The 14,540-nt window shown below is 38.6% G+C and overlaps 1 protein-coding gene across 1 annotated transcript; it reads right to left on the bottom strand.

The window, feature by feature from the left end:
• Window positions 1–2,193: 2,193 nt before the first annotated feature.
• On the bottom strand, window positions 2,194–8,194 carry LOC121300783 (serine/threonine-protein kinase PLK1-like). The gene is made up of 11 exons (XM_041229649.1): window positions 7,757–8,194; window positions 6,726–6,894; window positions 6,435–6,579; window positions 6,261–6,354; window positions 5,956–6,175; window positions 5,471–5,525; window positions 5,185–5,285; window positions 4,863–4,940; window positions 4,492–4,646; window positions 4,089–4,271; window positions 2,194–2,943 (listed from the first exon to the last, which is right to left on the bottom strand). Exons 1-11 carry the CDS (start codon window positions 8,120–8,122, stop codon window positions 2,725–2,727), a joined length of 1,785 nt encoding a protein of 594 aa, XP_041085583.1. The 5' UTR covers window positions 8,123–8,194; the 3' UTR covers window positions 2,194–2,724.
• Window positions 8,195–14,540: the final 6,346 nt, after the last annotated feature.

Below are 14,540 nucleotides of genomic sequence, written 5' to 3' on the forward strand. Positions count from 1 at the left end.
TAATATGGTTTGTGACCCCTGTTTGTTCTTTACTGTGCACGCTTTAAGATGCTTTTACCATGAGAAACTTAAGGACATTCACAGTATGCATTAATTTGTGCAGCTGGGTTTCTTTGTGAAAACAGAACCAGATTCAATAATAATCAGCTCACTTTGCCTCGAATGGTGGGCTTGGTGGTGACCGTGGACCGGGACTCTGGGGGAATAAGCTGTGGATTCAGAACCATGGCTCCCCCGTGGTGGGGGTGTATATCTGGCAGCAGGACAGCCTTTGCAGGATCCCACTCCTCAACGTGGCCATGGAGACCCTGTGCTACCTCACCTTCCACTCCCAGAGCATTCACATGATAAGCTACCAGTTCATGAGGGAGCAGGCCAGCACCAAGACAGCGCTCGAGTAAGGGCACAATTCACGGATTCCACTTTTTCCGTGAAATGTACCCATTGCTGTGTAATATGTAGTTCCCTGTGAAAATGTAAATTTCTGAAAAAATAGTGTAAATATGCATATTTTTATCATTTAAAAATAAATACAGCAAACATTTCCCTTATTGACGCACTACCTGTTACACTGCATTTAGGAACCTGGCAACTGGTTTAGTTTCTGCCTGGTAAATGATTGAACACACACTGCATAGAGCTGCACGATTTCTTTAAAAATGTCTTCAACGAAAAAAACACCAGCTGCTTCAAAGATCGGAAATATTTCTGCTAAAGAAGGGGGCATTTCACTTGTCTTGTTATTTTTACATTTACGTTTATTTGTGTTTTTTATTTTGTTGGATAATTCACTGATAGTGAAAACAGAATGTATTTAAAATTAAAAATATTCTACAATTTAGCATTTTTAGGTAAGCATCTGAATGTGGCAAAGCTCTTTTTTCTGTTTTAATACCTATTTTTAGACTGCAAATACCCCTCAGTGGTACAGCTCACTGCTTTGCCATATTAATAACAGATCTTCCAAGTCACACTCTTTGGGAAGGTGACACCTGTAATGATTTAACTATGAAGATACTTTTATTCCAGCTATAAAACTATGGCTGCTATTTTAGCAACAGATGGGTTGGAAAGAATGGGTTTTTATTTAATGATTTATGGAAAGAACAAAGTCTGGAGTGAAAGCCATATTAAATTAATAGTTTTTCATCTCTCTGCAATCCCTCTTTATACATTGGAAAGTTTGCAACCAATGTCTATTCTTCAACCACTCTGGTCCATGAAGGTGTGGCTGTTGTGGTGAGTCTCTTTGTTTTGTTTTTCGATTGTGTTTCAGAAGGATAACTAATACAGTGGCACCACTTGCTGATTTATTTCCACATCTGTTTTTAATAGATTGTTAAAAACATAGGAAAAATAAAGAAACCTGAAATGAAATTCTGAAATTTTGCCATTGTAATTTTTGTAATTGCAGTACAGGTTTAACATACAACCTGTTCTTTAATACATGGACTATAAAGACAAGCAACAACAATGTAGTATTTACATTATTCCTTCACACATTTTATATCTGTAAATCCAAAATGATTACCTAGCTAAAAATCTATTTTTACACACTGGTATTCATATTTCACATCTAATATATTACCAGGAGCGTAGATGTGCCATCACTTCTATCCACCCCGGGTCACACTGCCTGGAGTAGCTCTTATTAGCAGAAATGTTACTTAAATTTAAAAAACATTTGTTACTGCAATTGATGGGTATGTATATGTAATTTTACAATACATGGTATAAAAATGGGCACTTTTCTATGAAAGCTTTTATTAAATTTGCATATATACACCACACAATGGATAAACTGTTATAATTGTAATTATTACTTGTGTGCTGTGAATGTCACTCAGAACACTTTGTACTGGAGTTTAATACATAATTTGTACTTTTAGTGCATCACCTGTATAGCATGTTAAATGAATACTCAAATAGTGGAGGTCAAGATTGCTTCTGAGAGCATAAACAAACAAACAAACAAACCTAACAAAACACCCACAAAATCCAGAGGGTTTTGTGTGGAAGCAATTTAAAATATTAATTTTTGAAGCTCAAAACTTAGTTTCTCTTCACATATACATGGCAACCACTTCTTTATTTTGTAACGACCACAATTAAACTAACCGCCAAACTAAAACGCACTTTTCATGCATTTCACACCAGTGAATTCACAGGAATCGTATTGAAAAGAATCTTTATTTCACTTACAATATATCCAATAAAAAACACATCTTTGAGCGATGAGACATTTGTAACATCATTTGTACGGAGTGACTTTGTACAGGAAGTACAGTAAAAGCAACTGGAAGAAAACAGTTCAAGAATACAGGACACAGGATTTGGAGCAACAGTATAGCACAGACATCCGACAGCTTACATGGTACATTCCTTTCCCTACTGTTTTGATTAGAGTTTGAAAACAGTCTCAGTGGAACTTCACTGGATAAACATTTCACACACAGCCTGGGTCTACAGACTGAACGAGGTATTATGGAGCAAACTACACCCTCACCAATACAGTGAAAACCCAGAATTCGCCCTTATTTACAGGTTCAACAATGCTTTGAACAGAAATACATACCAAGTGTCTCCATTCACAGTAGTACTTAAGACACAGAGAACTGCTCATTTAAAAAAAAAAAAAAAAAAAAAAAACCAATTAAAATAAGACAGGTGTATTTACATAACACATTAAGTTAGGAGCAGAGTTCGCTTGGCTGGTGGCCCTGTTCAGGTGTGCTCCGTGACTGCAGAGTTCTTGCGCACCGCAGTAGACTTGGGCGCCAGTAGTTTCTCCACCATGGTGCGTGCATAGCGCAGCCGGCTGGCCAGCTCCTTGCAGCAGCCATGCTCCTCAATCAGACTCAGCTTGTAGGTGCGGAACTCCCGCTGTTCGTCAATAAAGGTGACCGCTGCCATGAGCGGACAGAGGATGACCTTCGTGTGATCCTGCCGGAGAAAACAGAACGAGGAGTGTACACAGGTATTGTGAACAATGGGTCAAGAATAAACGTCAACCTTGTTTACTTGCAGTCACTGAAAATTTTAGTTCACTTACCTGTACTAAAAGGTTTTGGCGAAAGTGCCGAGGCTATTAAGAAAAAGTACCCATTTGCAACATTAAAACTTACTAACTACTATCAAACAAACCGTCTAAAGTTAACCCTTTGCGGTCTTATGTCGGACCCTGTCTGACTAAAAGGTTTTGGCGAAAGTGCCGAGGCTATTAAGAAAAAGTACCCATTTGCAACATTAAAACTTACTAACTACTATCAAACAAACCGTCTAAAGTTAACCCTTTGCGGTCTTATGTCGGACCCTGTCTGACAAAGACATCAAGCGTAGGTCTCTAGTTGTTTCTCCAGAAAAAAAGCAGAGAAAAACCTTTAAAATGGCCGAATCAGACAGATAGGAGCCGAAAAATAATAAAAAGGAGTGTATCTGAGCAACACAGACACAAAACAAAGAGCTGCTTCCGCATCCAGCGCTCAAAGAATCAGACATTTCCAGAGCTTGTTGACATGTTATAGTAATAAAATAAATGACTTTGATCGCATTATTGAGGAGTTTGGTGACAAAACAAGTGATCAGGAGAGGATTTACCAGTATGCACAACTATGAAGAGGTATGTTAAATACAGTGAACAGGGGTTGGTGCTTGGCTGGAGATGCAGTTCTGAGTTTCATTGCTATGCAGTGCCTTTTAAATCTGTTTTACTCAGAATTTTTTAAACCGCGCATGTGAAAACACATTGACCCTGACAAGTGCTGAATAACTGGACTGCAAAGGGATAAGTATGCACAGGGCAAACTCTACACACATGTTAATGTAACTGAATTGACATCCTTAGATCACTAGTTGATTTTCCCCATACTTGCATTACAATAAAAAGGACAGCATGCCTTTAAAATTAGAAGCCATTGTTCTCCATATTTAAAAAAAAAAAAAAAAAAAAAAAAAAAAAAAAAAGACCTAGATGTCTAGATAAGGACACTGTTTCTCATACAATAGGATAGGGCTTTCCAAGGCAGCCGTAATCTTGCATGAACCCTTCTCAGTTGAAGGGACTAGCTGGAGCTGATACAGCTGCTTACCTGGAAGAAGTTGATTTGCACAGTGCCGTTGCTGAGGTGTAGCACGATGGCGCTCTTTGTCCTGAACCAGTATCGCAGGAAAGGCAGTCGTGCCAGCTCGTCACCGTCCCGGGGAGTGATGTTAGCCCCTGCCTTGAGCAGGTGCTCACTCATGTAGTTTCTGAAATACTTCAGCAAAGTGATCTGGAGAGGGGAGGAAGGTCAGAATTAAACTGTGCAAGTTTGAGAACAGCGCTACACTCCCCAAATAGGAGTAAATGAATACAGTGTCTAATCACAGATTTAAGTTAATGTACAGTTTAGAAATCAGAGACTACTGTAAAATGGAAAACCTACACTGGGAATTCTGCCGAGCCACCCCTAATCATTCCAAAGCATGGTTTTGTACACTGCGTGGACTCACTTTCTTGGTCAGTGCAGAGGGGTAGGAGCGCACACTCAGGTAAGACTCAGAGTTGTTTCTCTCGATGTACTGCAGACTGTCTCCGTCGTTGTACATGATCAGCCTTGTCGAGTCATTGAACAGAACGCCGACGCTGTTGTCACACAGCTGGTAACCTGCACCAGGGGGAAGAGCCATAATGTTACTACAGGCACTTAAACTCAATTTACAGCTAGTTTGGTAGATGTTGTTTCTGTGCAACCTAAATTAACCAAAGTAACTTGGCATTGGTGGTTGCACATTGGCACAACTGTCACTTGTTTATACAGGGAAGATTGTGGGTTTGCTTCATTCGGGTTTCACTGTACAAGCCCATGACAGACTCCACTTACCCAAACCATATTTGTCTGAATAGTCCACCCACTTGCTGATCCAGAAGATAGGAATACAAGCAGGATGTTCAGTTTCCTCTGTAGACAAGAGTAACAAACACACACGTTAACTGAAACTAGAGTTCACACGCTTGTGTTGTACAAAGTACTCAACACAAAAGCACATCCAGAAAGTCTGTTGAATACAGATTGGCATCTTACATCATGATTATAGAACTATTGGTATTCAACTATTTAAGCACAGATGTCGAATTTTCTGTTTCCACAGTCAGGTGAGATACAGTTTCACAGACACAGAATGAAGTCCAAGCAGTCTGCTTACCTTGTCTGATCAGAGCCCTTTCTGATGGTTTGGCTGCATTAACACTGGTGAGCTGCTGCAGCAGGTCTTGCAGGTGGCTTTCACTAGCCTCACCCATTTCCCTGAAAAAAATCAGAGTTTCTATTAAATAAAGCGCCACAGAAACAACACACCCCCCTCACCACAACAAAGGCTTTTAATGGAAATATTCAAATTGGGTTTGCTACTTAACAAAAGAAAGGATTCAGACTTGACAATTGCAGCAATAAGAATCAGACCTGCAAATCTCAAAGAATAGATTTCTTACCTGTACTGCATGTCTTCCTTCTCTTCCTGTTTTGCCATTTTATCAACAGGACTTCCTGAAGCGTCAAAAAAGACGAAGGGTACAGTGAGACAACGCAACAGCAGCTTTCAAGACATACAAGGATAAGCAGCAAGTTTGTGTGTGACTATAGAGGTGGTGCCAACAAATACCATCATTTGGGAGAGGACATTTTACAGGAAACACTCAATAGCCTGTGTCAAAATCTGTTCATGCAATACATTTCAGGGCAACCCTGGTCCTGGAGTCATAATCCTGTAGATTTTCTGGGTGTCTTTAAATCAACGGCTAAAGTCTCAGAAACAAAGTTAGCATTGACCAATTAAACATAACTGGTTGAATTAAGTAACTGACAACAGGTGGAACTAAACAAATAAAAATAAAATAAAAAGGAAACCCACATCTCTCCAGGACCAGGGTTGGCTACCACTGCATTAGACCAACAGGTAGTTGGTTATTTAGGTTACCTTTGTTGAGTGATGTGAGTGGTTTCCTCAAGCTGGCGTCGATGCTGCTGGGTGCGATGGAGAAGCGGGGTGCTACAGTCAGGCAGGTGGTTGGGAGGTGCTGGGGGATGTAGCCAGTAGTGAAGAACTCGTCATTGAGCAGCTCCGCAATCGTGGGGCGGGTCGTCGGGTCAGCCTGCAGCATCTTCTTCATCAGAGCAGCTGCCACTGGGTTGATGTGCTGGAAAACAACACACACCAAGTACCATTTCTGAGCTTGCTGTGACCTGTGGAAACACTAGGAACCACCCGCTCCAGATACTTACTCTAGGAACCGTATAGTCATTCTTCTTAATTCTGATGTACGTCTCTTTAAGGCATGACGTTTCAAACGGAGGCTTCCCCACCAACAAGGTGTACCTAAAACAAAGCAAGCTCTTAGAGTACGGCGCTACGTGAACTGCAGATTTCTGACATTCGTACCCACTTCCATTGCTTACAGAATGCAGCCGAGGGACCAGATGTCCACTTCGAAGCTGTGGCCTTTTTTGCACAGCACTTCAGGCGCGATGTAGTTTGGCGTCCCGCACAGAGTCTTCTTTCGCTCTCCATCATACTCTATCTTGGTGGCCAGACCAAAATCACCTGTGGATAAACATTTAAGCTATGTTTAACGTAGCCAAATAACTTTACACAAAACTAAAACCACTGATGTTTTACAGCACAATGAGATGAACCAAGTCCAACCAAATCCCTTTACTTTTCAATGGCATGAGACTGAAAAGGATTACCTATTTTGACCTCCATGTCATCACTGAGAAAGAGGTTGCCCAGCTTGAGATCTCTGTGAATCACCCTGCTGTTGTGAAGATAGAGGCATCCTGTAATGGTCTGTCTCATGTAGTAACGCGCTTCGGGCTCAGTCAAAGCTTTTCTTCTTTTGTGCAACTCCAGCAGAGACTGAAATAAAACAGAGTCAAGTTTATTTGCAGTACAAAAGCACCTAGTACACATGCCATCAACATGACAAACCAGGTCAGATTTTCTACGTTTCCTTTTATTCCAAAAATGTAATGTTAATAAAGCAGTCAATAAATATTACTAGACATAACCTGATACCAGTTAGTGATTTCCCCATTTATGGCCTTACGCTTTATAAAGAAAACTAGGCACATTTAAACTGAAAACGCGTCAATTTAATCGCCGATTCTTGCCCTGTACACCAGACATTTAAAACAATTTGTCGGCGTTGATGATATAAGGGGGGATATAGAATACTCTCATATTAAGTACCTCCGTTTTTACATGGCAAACGGTGCTTCGGTGTTTGCGCTTGGAGCTCAATTAATTAGAACATTTGAGACCGGATTATAAATCCCATTGGAACATCCATACACGGAACGCCACAGAGACTTGCGTTCCGGGACTGCAGGGGGCGCGCAAAACCATAGCAATCTGGAGCTTGTGCTCAAAACAAATGCTTTGGGTTTAAAAAACGGTTGCTCTGGGGGAAAAAAACAATGTTATTTAGACAGAAATTCGATCGGTAGATACGTTTTTTTTGTTATGTACTACGAAACATTTGATAGATTATAAATCACTGATTTCAGTGTGTTAATCAATCATAAAACGTAACAGTTCGACAGTGAATTAGTACAGTGCATAGAGAAAGTCTACAAATCACTAGGGATGATCCAGAAAGTGTCGGTTTTGAGTACATTTGGAACCGCAATAAGATTGTAGTCGTTACGGTGACTCTGCATGGTACTTAGCTTTAAAATTTTAATCTTTTGACGCTAACGACATACTTGCTTGAACTTACCCTCCTTCTGCAGATTTCCAGGACGACGAAGACAAAATCATCACTCTCAAAAAAACCGTGAAACCCAACGACATTTGCGTGGCTCAAACTTCTGTGAATGGTGATTTCCATAGACATTTTCTCCTTTTGGTGGGGCTTAAGCAGCATAGATTTGGGCACCACCTTCCCGGCGAAAACCTCCTTAGTGTCCATATCTGTAATTTCGTAGCATTTTGCAAACCCGCCTTTCCCCAAAAATCGGCCTCTTAAGTACCGCTTCTTGGTTCTGGGGTCCACTAGAATATCTGGAATTTCTTTTAGAGGTGCCGATTTTGAAGGATCGATTGGGACCACTTGTTTCAATGGTTTAGCTGCAACGGTGGTCATTTTGTATTTAAGAAAAAACACAAGCGTCCTGTCAAGAATGTACTAGCTCTCCCTCTGTAAATATATATGTATATATATATATATATATATATATATATATATATATATATATATATATATATATACACGGTATAGCAATACAACAAATAAACTTATAACTTTACTTAATACACGGCTTTCTCCCGTTGTTCCTAATTTAAATCAAAACTTTGCTCAACTGTAGCGCTCCGTGCTTGATTTCTCCTCGTCATACGTAAGTTTGTGGTCATTTAAACCTGCTTAACACGATAAAGCTATAAAATGTCAGACTATATTTCTATCGTGTAGAAATCAGGCCGCCTGCAGTAAAGTAGTAAAGTCTCACTGACTGCTGCTTCGGTTTCAAATCTAGTCCTACATTCGTTAAAACCTTCTGATTGGCCCGCACGATTTGAAATCCAACTAGCAAAGCAGCATGGGAAGAAAAAGTTTAAATAGCCAACTTTTTCTTTTTGTAAACAACTTTATTTAAACGAACAGAAACAAAACACAAGCTGCTGTTGACAGACTTCACAACAACTGTGATCACAGTCCAGCCATTCACAAAAAAGATATAATAAAATTGAATGAACATGAAGTCAAAATAACTGTGTTACCAGGAGACGTATGGCCTCATTGCAAGCAGAAGGTCTGGATTGTGTATTGCAGTAAATAACCATTAAGGGTACTCAGGGATTGGACACCCATATCATGTTTTCCAATAGCATTTTTCCAGCAATGCACTAGTTGCAGACCAGGTTTATCTGATCACGCTGGGGTTAAAATGTAAATTTCTATTGGCAATTAACAGTCATGTACTGGGAAAACAATTAAAATCCTGTGCTTTTTTTTTTTTTTTTTTTTTTTTTTTTTAAATCAGCTTAAAAAAAGCTGGCCTACTAATACATGGAAATTGAGAAATATTATATAAAAAAATGAAATCAATGCAGTGCATAAATAATATACAGCAGGGATGGAAAGATGGCTCCCATTGCATGGCAGTTCGATCCAATCCTTGTTTTGAATAAGACACACCTGAGCTTGTTACCTATACACTATGGCTAATCACTAATAGGAGTCTTATTGCGTTATTGTACAGTACAGCATTTGTTTGGTTTTACATGCATGTAACATTACACAGGCCATGTGTATTTTTCAGCAAGAGCAGTAACATAAAAGGACTGCTGGAAAAGGTGTGATGGCACACATTCCAGACATTTGGATACTGGCAGGTTTTAATGGAAGACATAGCATACAATATGTTTGTTACTAGGAAGTATAGAATAAAAAAATACAACCCAACTTCCTGATCAGCCGCAACTAGGGCCTTTTTATGTTACACATCAAGTAAGTATCAATGAGCAAGAAATACAGAGTACAGAGTTGGGGCCAACAAACTACACAACAATAGTTGTCACATTCCAGCCATTCACAAAACTATAGCCCTGGCAACACAGCTGGAACAGAACAAAGATTCAACATGACAGCAATAACAGATTGACATCTTTTGAAAACCAAGAAAACCCAGAGCACCTGTGTAGCTGCCCTTATCAAGATGGCCGCATCAACCCGACTTTAGATCTATTGTCATTTCCATCTTGATAAGGGTACAGAAATTAGTCTCACCAGCCTCCCTATCTGTTGGGAGACCAGACTTCACCCCTTTTTACACACCTTCACCCTATCACAGATACTTTATACTATGAATTCCAGTAAACATTATGTAGGTAGTAATTGCATTACAGGAAGCTGTTTTAATAACAGTGCAAATGGAACAGACTCCACCAGGTAAGGAATTACACTATGTAACACAATTTTTGTTCCTGGGTAGTAAGTGTTACTTCCTAATTGCTTATGCCGCAAAAATATAGAAAATGGCTATTATTCCCCACAAACTTTGCTTTTGTGACCAGGACAGTGATATTTTAAAATATTATTTCCAATGGGAAAATGGGCAAATGTGTGTCTTTTCGTTCACATAAAGTCAGAAAAAAACAACATATGAATCCAAATTAACATGTATTTACAGTATAATTGTAAATCTCGAAAAACTACTCACTTCTAAATCTTTTGTAGTCATCTTTGTATTACTTTAGTATAAATACATGTTAATTTGGAGTCATATGTTGTTTTTTTCTGACTTTATGTGAATGAAAAGACACACATTTGCCCATTTTCCCACTGGAAATAGTGATATTTTAAAATATCACTGTCCTGGTCACGAAAGCAAAGTTTGTGGGGAATAATAGCCATTTTCTATACTTTTGAGGCATAAGCAATTAGGAAATAACACTTACTACCCAGGAACAAAAAAAAAAAATTAGAGCAGTGTATTTAGAACTATGACCATCAGAGGGTGCTGTTGTCAGCATATTCCCAGAGGTGTTACAGAGCCTTACTTACTACAGGCAGTACTTACATTTTATTCTATTGTGTGTTATATAGTGTGCAGGCTTTAATAACAAAAGTCAAAACAAGTTTCAAGAATATCAAACGTTATGTAATTCCTCAAAACAAAATATTCTTCACAGCACTTCAGCCTCCAGCGTTCGGGAGCTGTGTGTTTGTGTACACGTGTTTGTGTGTTGGGGGTTGCGGATATGGAAGGCCACCAAGGTCAAAAACGCATTATTTTACTAAGCGTTTCAAATATTTAGTACACGTATTGATTTGTACCAATCTACGGAAGGCCACCTCGGTCAAAAAACACATTATTTAGTATGCATTTCAAATATTTGACTTTAGTAACTCTGGTAATTCTAATTGATAAGCATACTAATTTGGCCATTTAGATCGCTGAAAATGAAATGAGAACCAATAACTTAAATATAGAAATTAGCACGTGTAATAAATTATCCAATTAAAAGTTGCCTTACATCTGCCATTCCCGTCCAATTAGTGGTGGTATATGGACTTGGCATTGGGTAAAGATGTTAAAAGTGTTGAAAGATCTGACATTGAATCTATTATTAGATATGGTCACTCAATATTTTGGCCTTCCATACCAATCAGAATACATAAAATACCAAGTCCATATAGTGCCACGAAGATCAATTCTGTCAGCAAAGCATTTTCTGCTAGGGAATGAACATTGGAGTATGCTCCCCTTTGAATGAATCCCTAGCGTAATTGTACCCACCTAGCAGCTGTGGCCATGACAAGACACATGTACTCCATATTGGGCAACAGTGTGTCCAATATAAAAAGCTCTCCGCAACAAAGTCTCCAATCCCCATTCACTCTGTCCTCTTGGCTGAATCTTTAGCTACGCAGGTAGCAGGGCACCCTCTTTTGGATGCTGTGGTTTTAGGTGTACAGCAGACTCAGACTGGTTTGTCTAATAAAAGTCTCTGTAAGTTTTACGGCAGTCCTGCAGCCCGACCTCAATCTCGTCTCGTTTGGTTGTTGACTCTACTTGGGTCCTGTTGTCAGGCAGAGTCCCAGAGTTGCAGCTTCGTTTAGCAGAGTGACAGCACCTTGTTTAGCAATCGATGTGGAGCACAAAATGTTTAGTTTTGCTTGAATATTTATAGTCTTTTCAATCTGCTGAATTGCTACTTTCCTCAGGACATATATACTGTATACATTCCTTGCGTCAACTGCTTGTTGTTGCAGTTGGGACTTACAGATGTATGTTTTATTTCTTCCGTGCACTAACCTAATTGTGGTTGCAGTTTTACTTATCTGTTCAACTGTCCTTTTGTCCTTGCCCAGTCCTTGCTTGGTCATCTCCAGTTCAGTATTCCTGCCAGGAAAAGGGGCCCTTTTTCTTAAGACACAGTAGTTTGCCCTTTTTCTCAAGACACACAATGTAATTAATTACTCCAGTTACATTTCCAATACACGTTCAGGTATTAGATCCTATTCAGGAAATATGCACCACATCATTATACTGTAGATAACATTCCTTGGCTTTCTATGAGCATCTCAACTGGTAAAATATGTGAAAGCTTCAATGGCAAATGGATATCAAGTCTGTAATCTAGTTTCTATTTTCATTCATTTGTCAATGTCTTATTGCATGTTTATTAAAACCAGCCCTTTGTAACTGAAATGCATTTCCATAAAGGGCCCTTCATGTGTAGTGTTTGTTGTGTTGTTTTTAAGAGAAGAAAAGTGCAGGTGGGTACCCACTGTCATCCTGAACAGAAACAGCTTGTATCAGTGCATTCAAGGATGCAGCCTTGTTTTTCAACCCATTTACCACACAGACAAAATCACTAGAATGTATCGGCAAGGACATTGGCATCTAGAACAATACAGACAGATTTTTTGGAAGACAATGCAGACATTTTGTTTCAATCCTGAATACCCATATACTGCAATATTAAAAACTAAACTGTAATAATCCTTTCTTATTGTATTCTAGAGTAAATACTCTCTGATCATTTTTTAGATAATACTATATTATATGTGTGTTAATATCTGGGATAATAAGTGACTATCTAAGGTCTTAATCAGTGCAGTAGAAAATGGCACTAACATTTGATTTGGGAAATCTTAAAGAGAAGCATTGCATGCACCTTTACAGCTCTTTAAAATCTCACACATACCATATATGTAACAAATTGCATTGTCCTTTACAGAACATACCAATGTGTATACTGTTCATTTAATGCAACAAACAATTAGAAAGGCTCTTTGTATTGTGTTGTTCGGTATTCAAATATACAGAGGTGGTGAAAGGCTATTTTATATTGCAATTTGCTGTGTTTTGAAGTAAGTGGTCACGGTGCCCCTTATAAAACTCTACCTCTTTCCTCCCTCCTCTCTTTGATTTCCTGTGCGTATGTGTGCTTTTCAACATTATCTGCTTGAATCTTTTTTTTTTTCTAAAAGTAGTTAATCAGCACTTAGTTATTCTAAGCGTCTTTAGAAGATGATTGTTGAATTGTGTGGGTGGGTTGTAATATAGAACATCCATAGCTTTTTATCTATTTTATTATTATTATTTTTTTTTTTTTTACCACACATAGGAAATCTTTAACAGGTAAACCAGGGGGACAGAATTAGAAATATTGTTTGTAGCATTCTCTTGAGCTATAGCTCACCCTGGTTTGCTATGTTTATTTATATGCTTTACAATACCTCACTGGTCTTTATGGTGCTTACCAATGCTTTACCATGTTTTCACTATGCTTTATTACACTGTGATATGCTTTTACTAGGGTAGACTTTTGTAAGGGTTATTAGGCAATCCCGAGATTTGGTTTAGACAAGGGGTTATTGTTAGGCAGTCACCATGATTGGAAGAAACGGATGAAAGTTGTTGCCAGTTTAGCAGACAGTTCTGTCTGGCAGAACAGAATCCGCATGCAATGCTGTCGGAGTTATGAGGCTGTTTGCAAACACAATATTGAAATGATCTTAAAAGAGCCCAGTTAGGTATGTTTTGATCTGCCACTGTTTAAATTTGAACAATACTTGGCTTCCTGTCAAAACATGTATTCTACATGACGATAAAGTCTTTTCCACTCCAAGTTTATTTTTGGAGCCCAGAGACGTACATAAAAGGAAGGTTATTAGTATTGAGGTATTTTATTAGTATAGTAAACCAGGTTCTCCCCCAAGCCTTCACTATCAGCTTACTGGTTGCTACGCAAGCACCATATATTTACTGCTTCAGTAAACATTCAAAGTCCATTTGTTTTAAAAATAATAATATTAATATAGTCTGTTTACCTTTTTGGCAAATTAAAATCTTTTTTTTTAAATGTTGGAAATATATTTCACCTTTCACCTGATTTATAGTGCCTGGCTGTCCAGTTCAGGTGCGAGTTTTAATATACAGTAATTATTTAAAGGCTGCATCATCTCCTAGTATTCTGTTAGTGTAAATGCACAATTCATTCAGTAAAATATGAATATCGCAAGACTTATTTTTAAGAACTTTATAAATGATTAAAATATATACTGATATTGATGGGCAATCTTAAGTAAAGTTATTTTCTTCCGTTACACAACTCAACAGTTACTCAATACTCAACAGTTGGCGTACCCTGATCAAGTCTATCAAAAACAATCTCTAAGTAGAACTTCTTTACAATAGTGTTTGTGGAGCTGTGTGAATAGGGCCCTATATAATAAAACCTGTATCTCTTTTGTGCAGCAGCGTCTCACTTTTTTTTTTTCCATGAGAGTACAAGCTACAGTTAGGCATAATTACACTAAGAGGGTAAAAATCCCAAAGCCTTGACGACTCAAACCATTTGCAGATATCGTTTCCATCATCCCTGTAGAGCTGGGAAATTTCCATTCAGTAAAAGATTCAGCTTGATCGGTCAAGTAAGTGACATGATCAATGAAGCAGTGTTGAGGCTGGACTAGTGTGCTATGAATTTATTCAAATACTGCATATATTTAGGTCCAACTGTTTCGGTAATCTTTTCCACCTCAATGC

Source organism: Polyodon spathula, chromosome 26 (assembly GCF_017654505.1).
Source record: "Polyodon spathula isolate WHYD16114869_AA chromosome 26, ASM1765450v1, whole genome shotgun sequence".
Lineage (NCBI taxonomy): Eukaryota > Metazoa > Chordata > Actinopteri > Acipenseriformes > Polyodontidae > Polyodon > Polyodon spathula.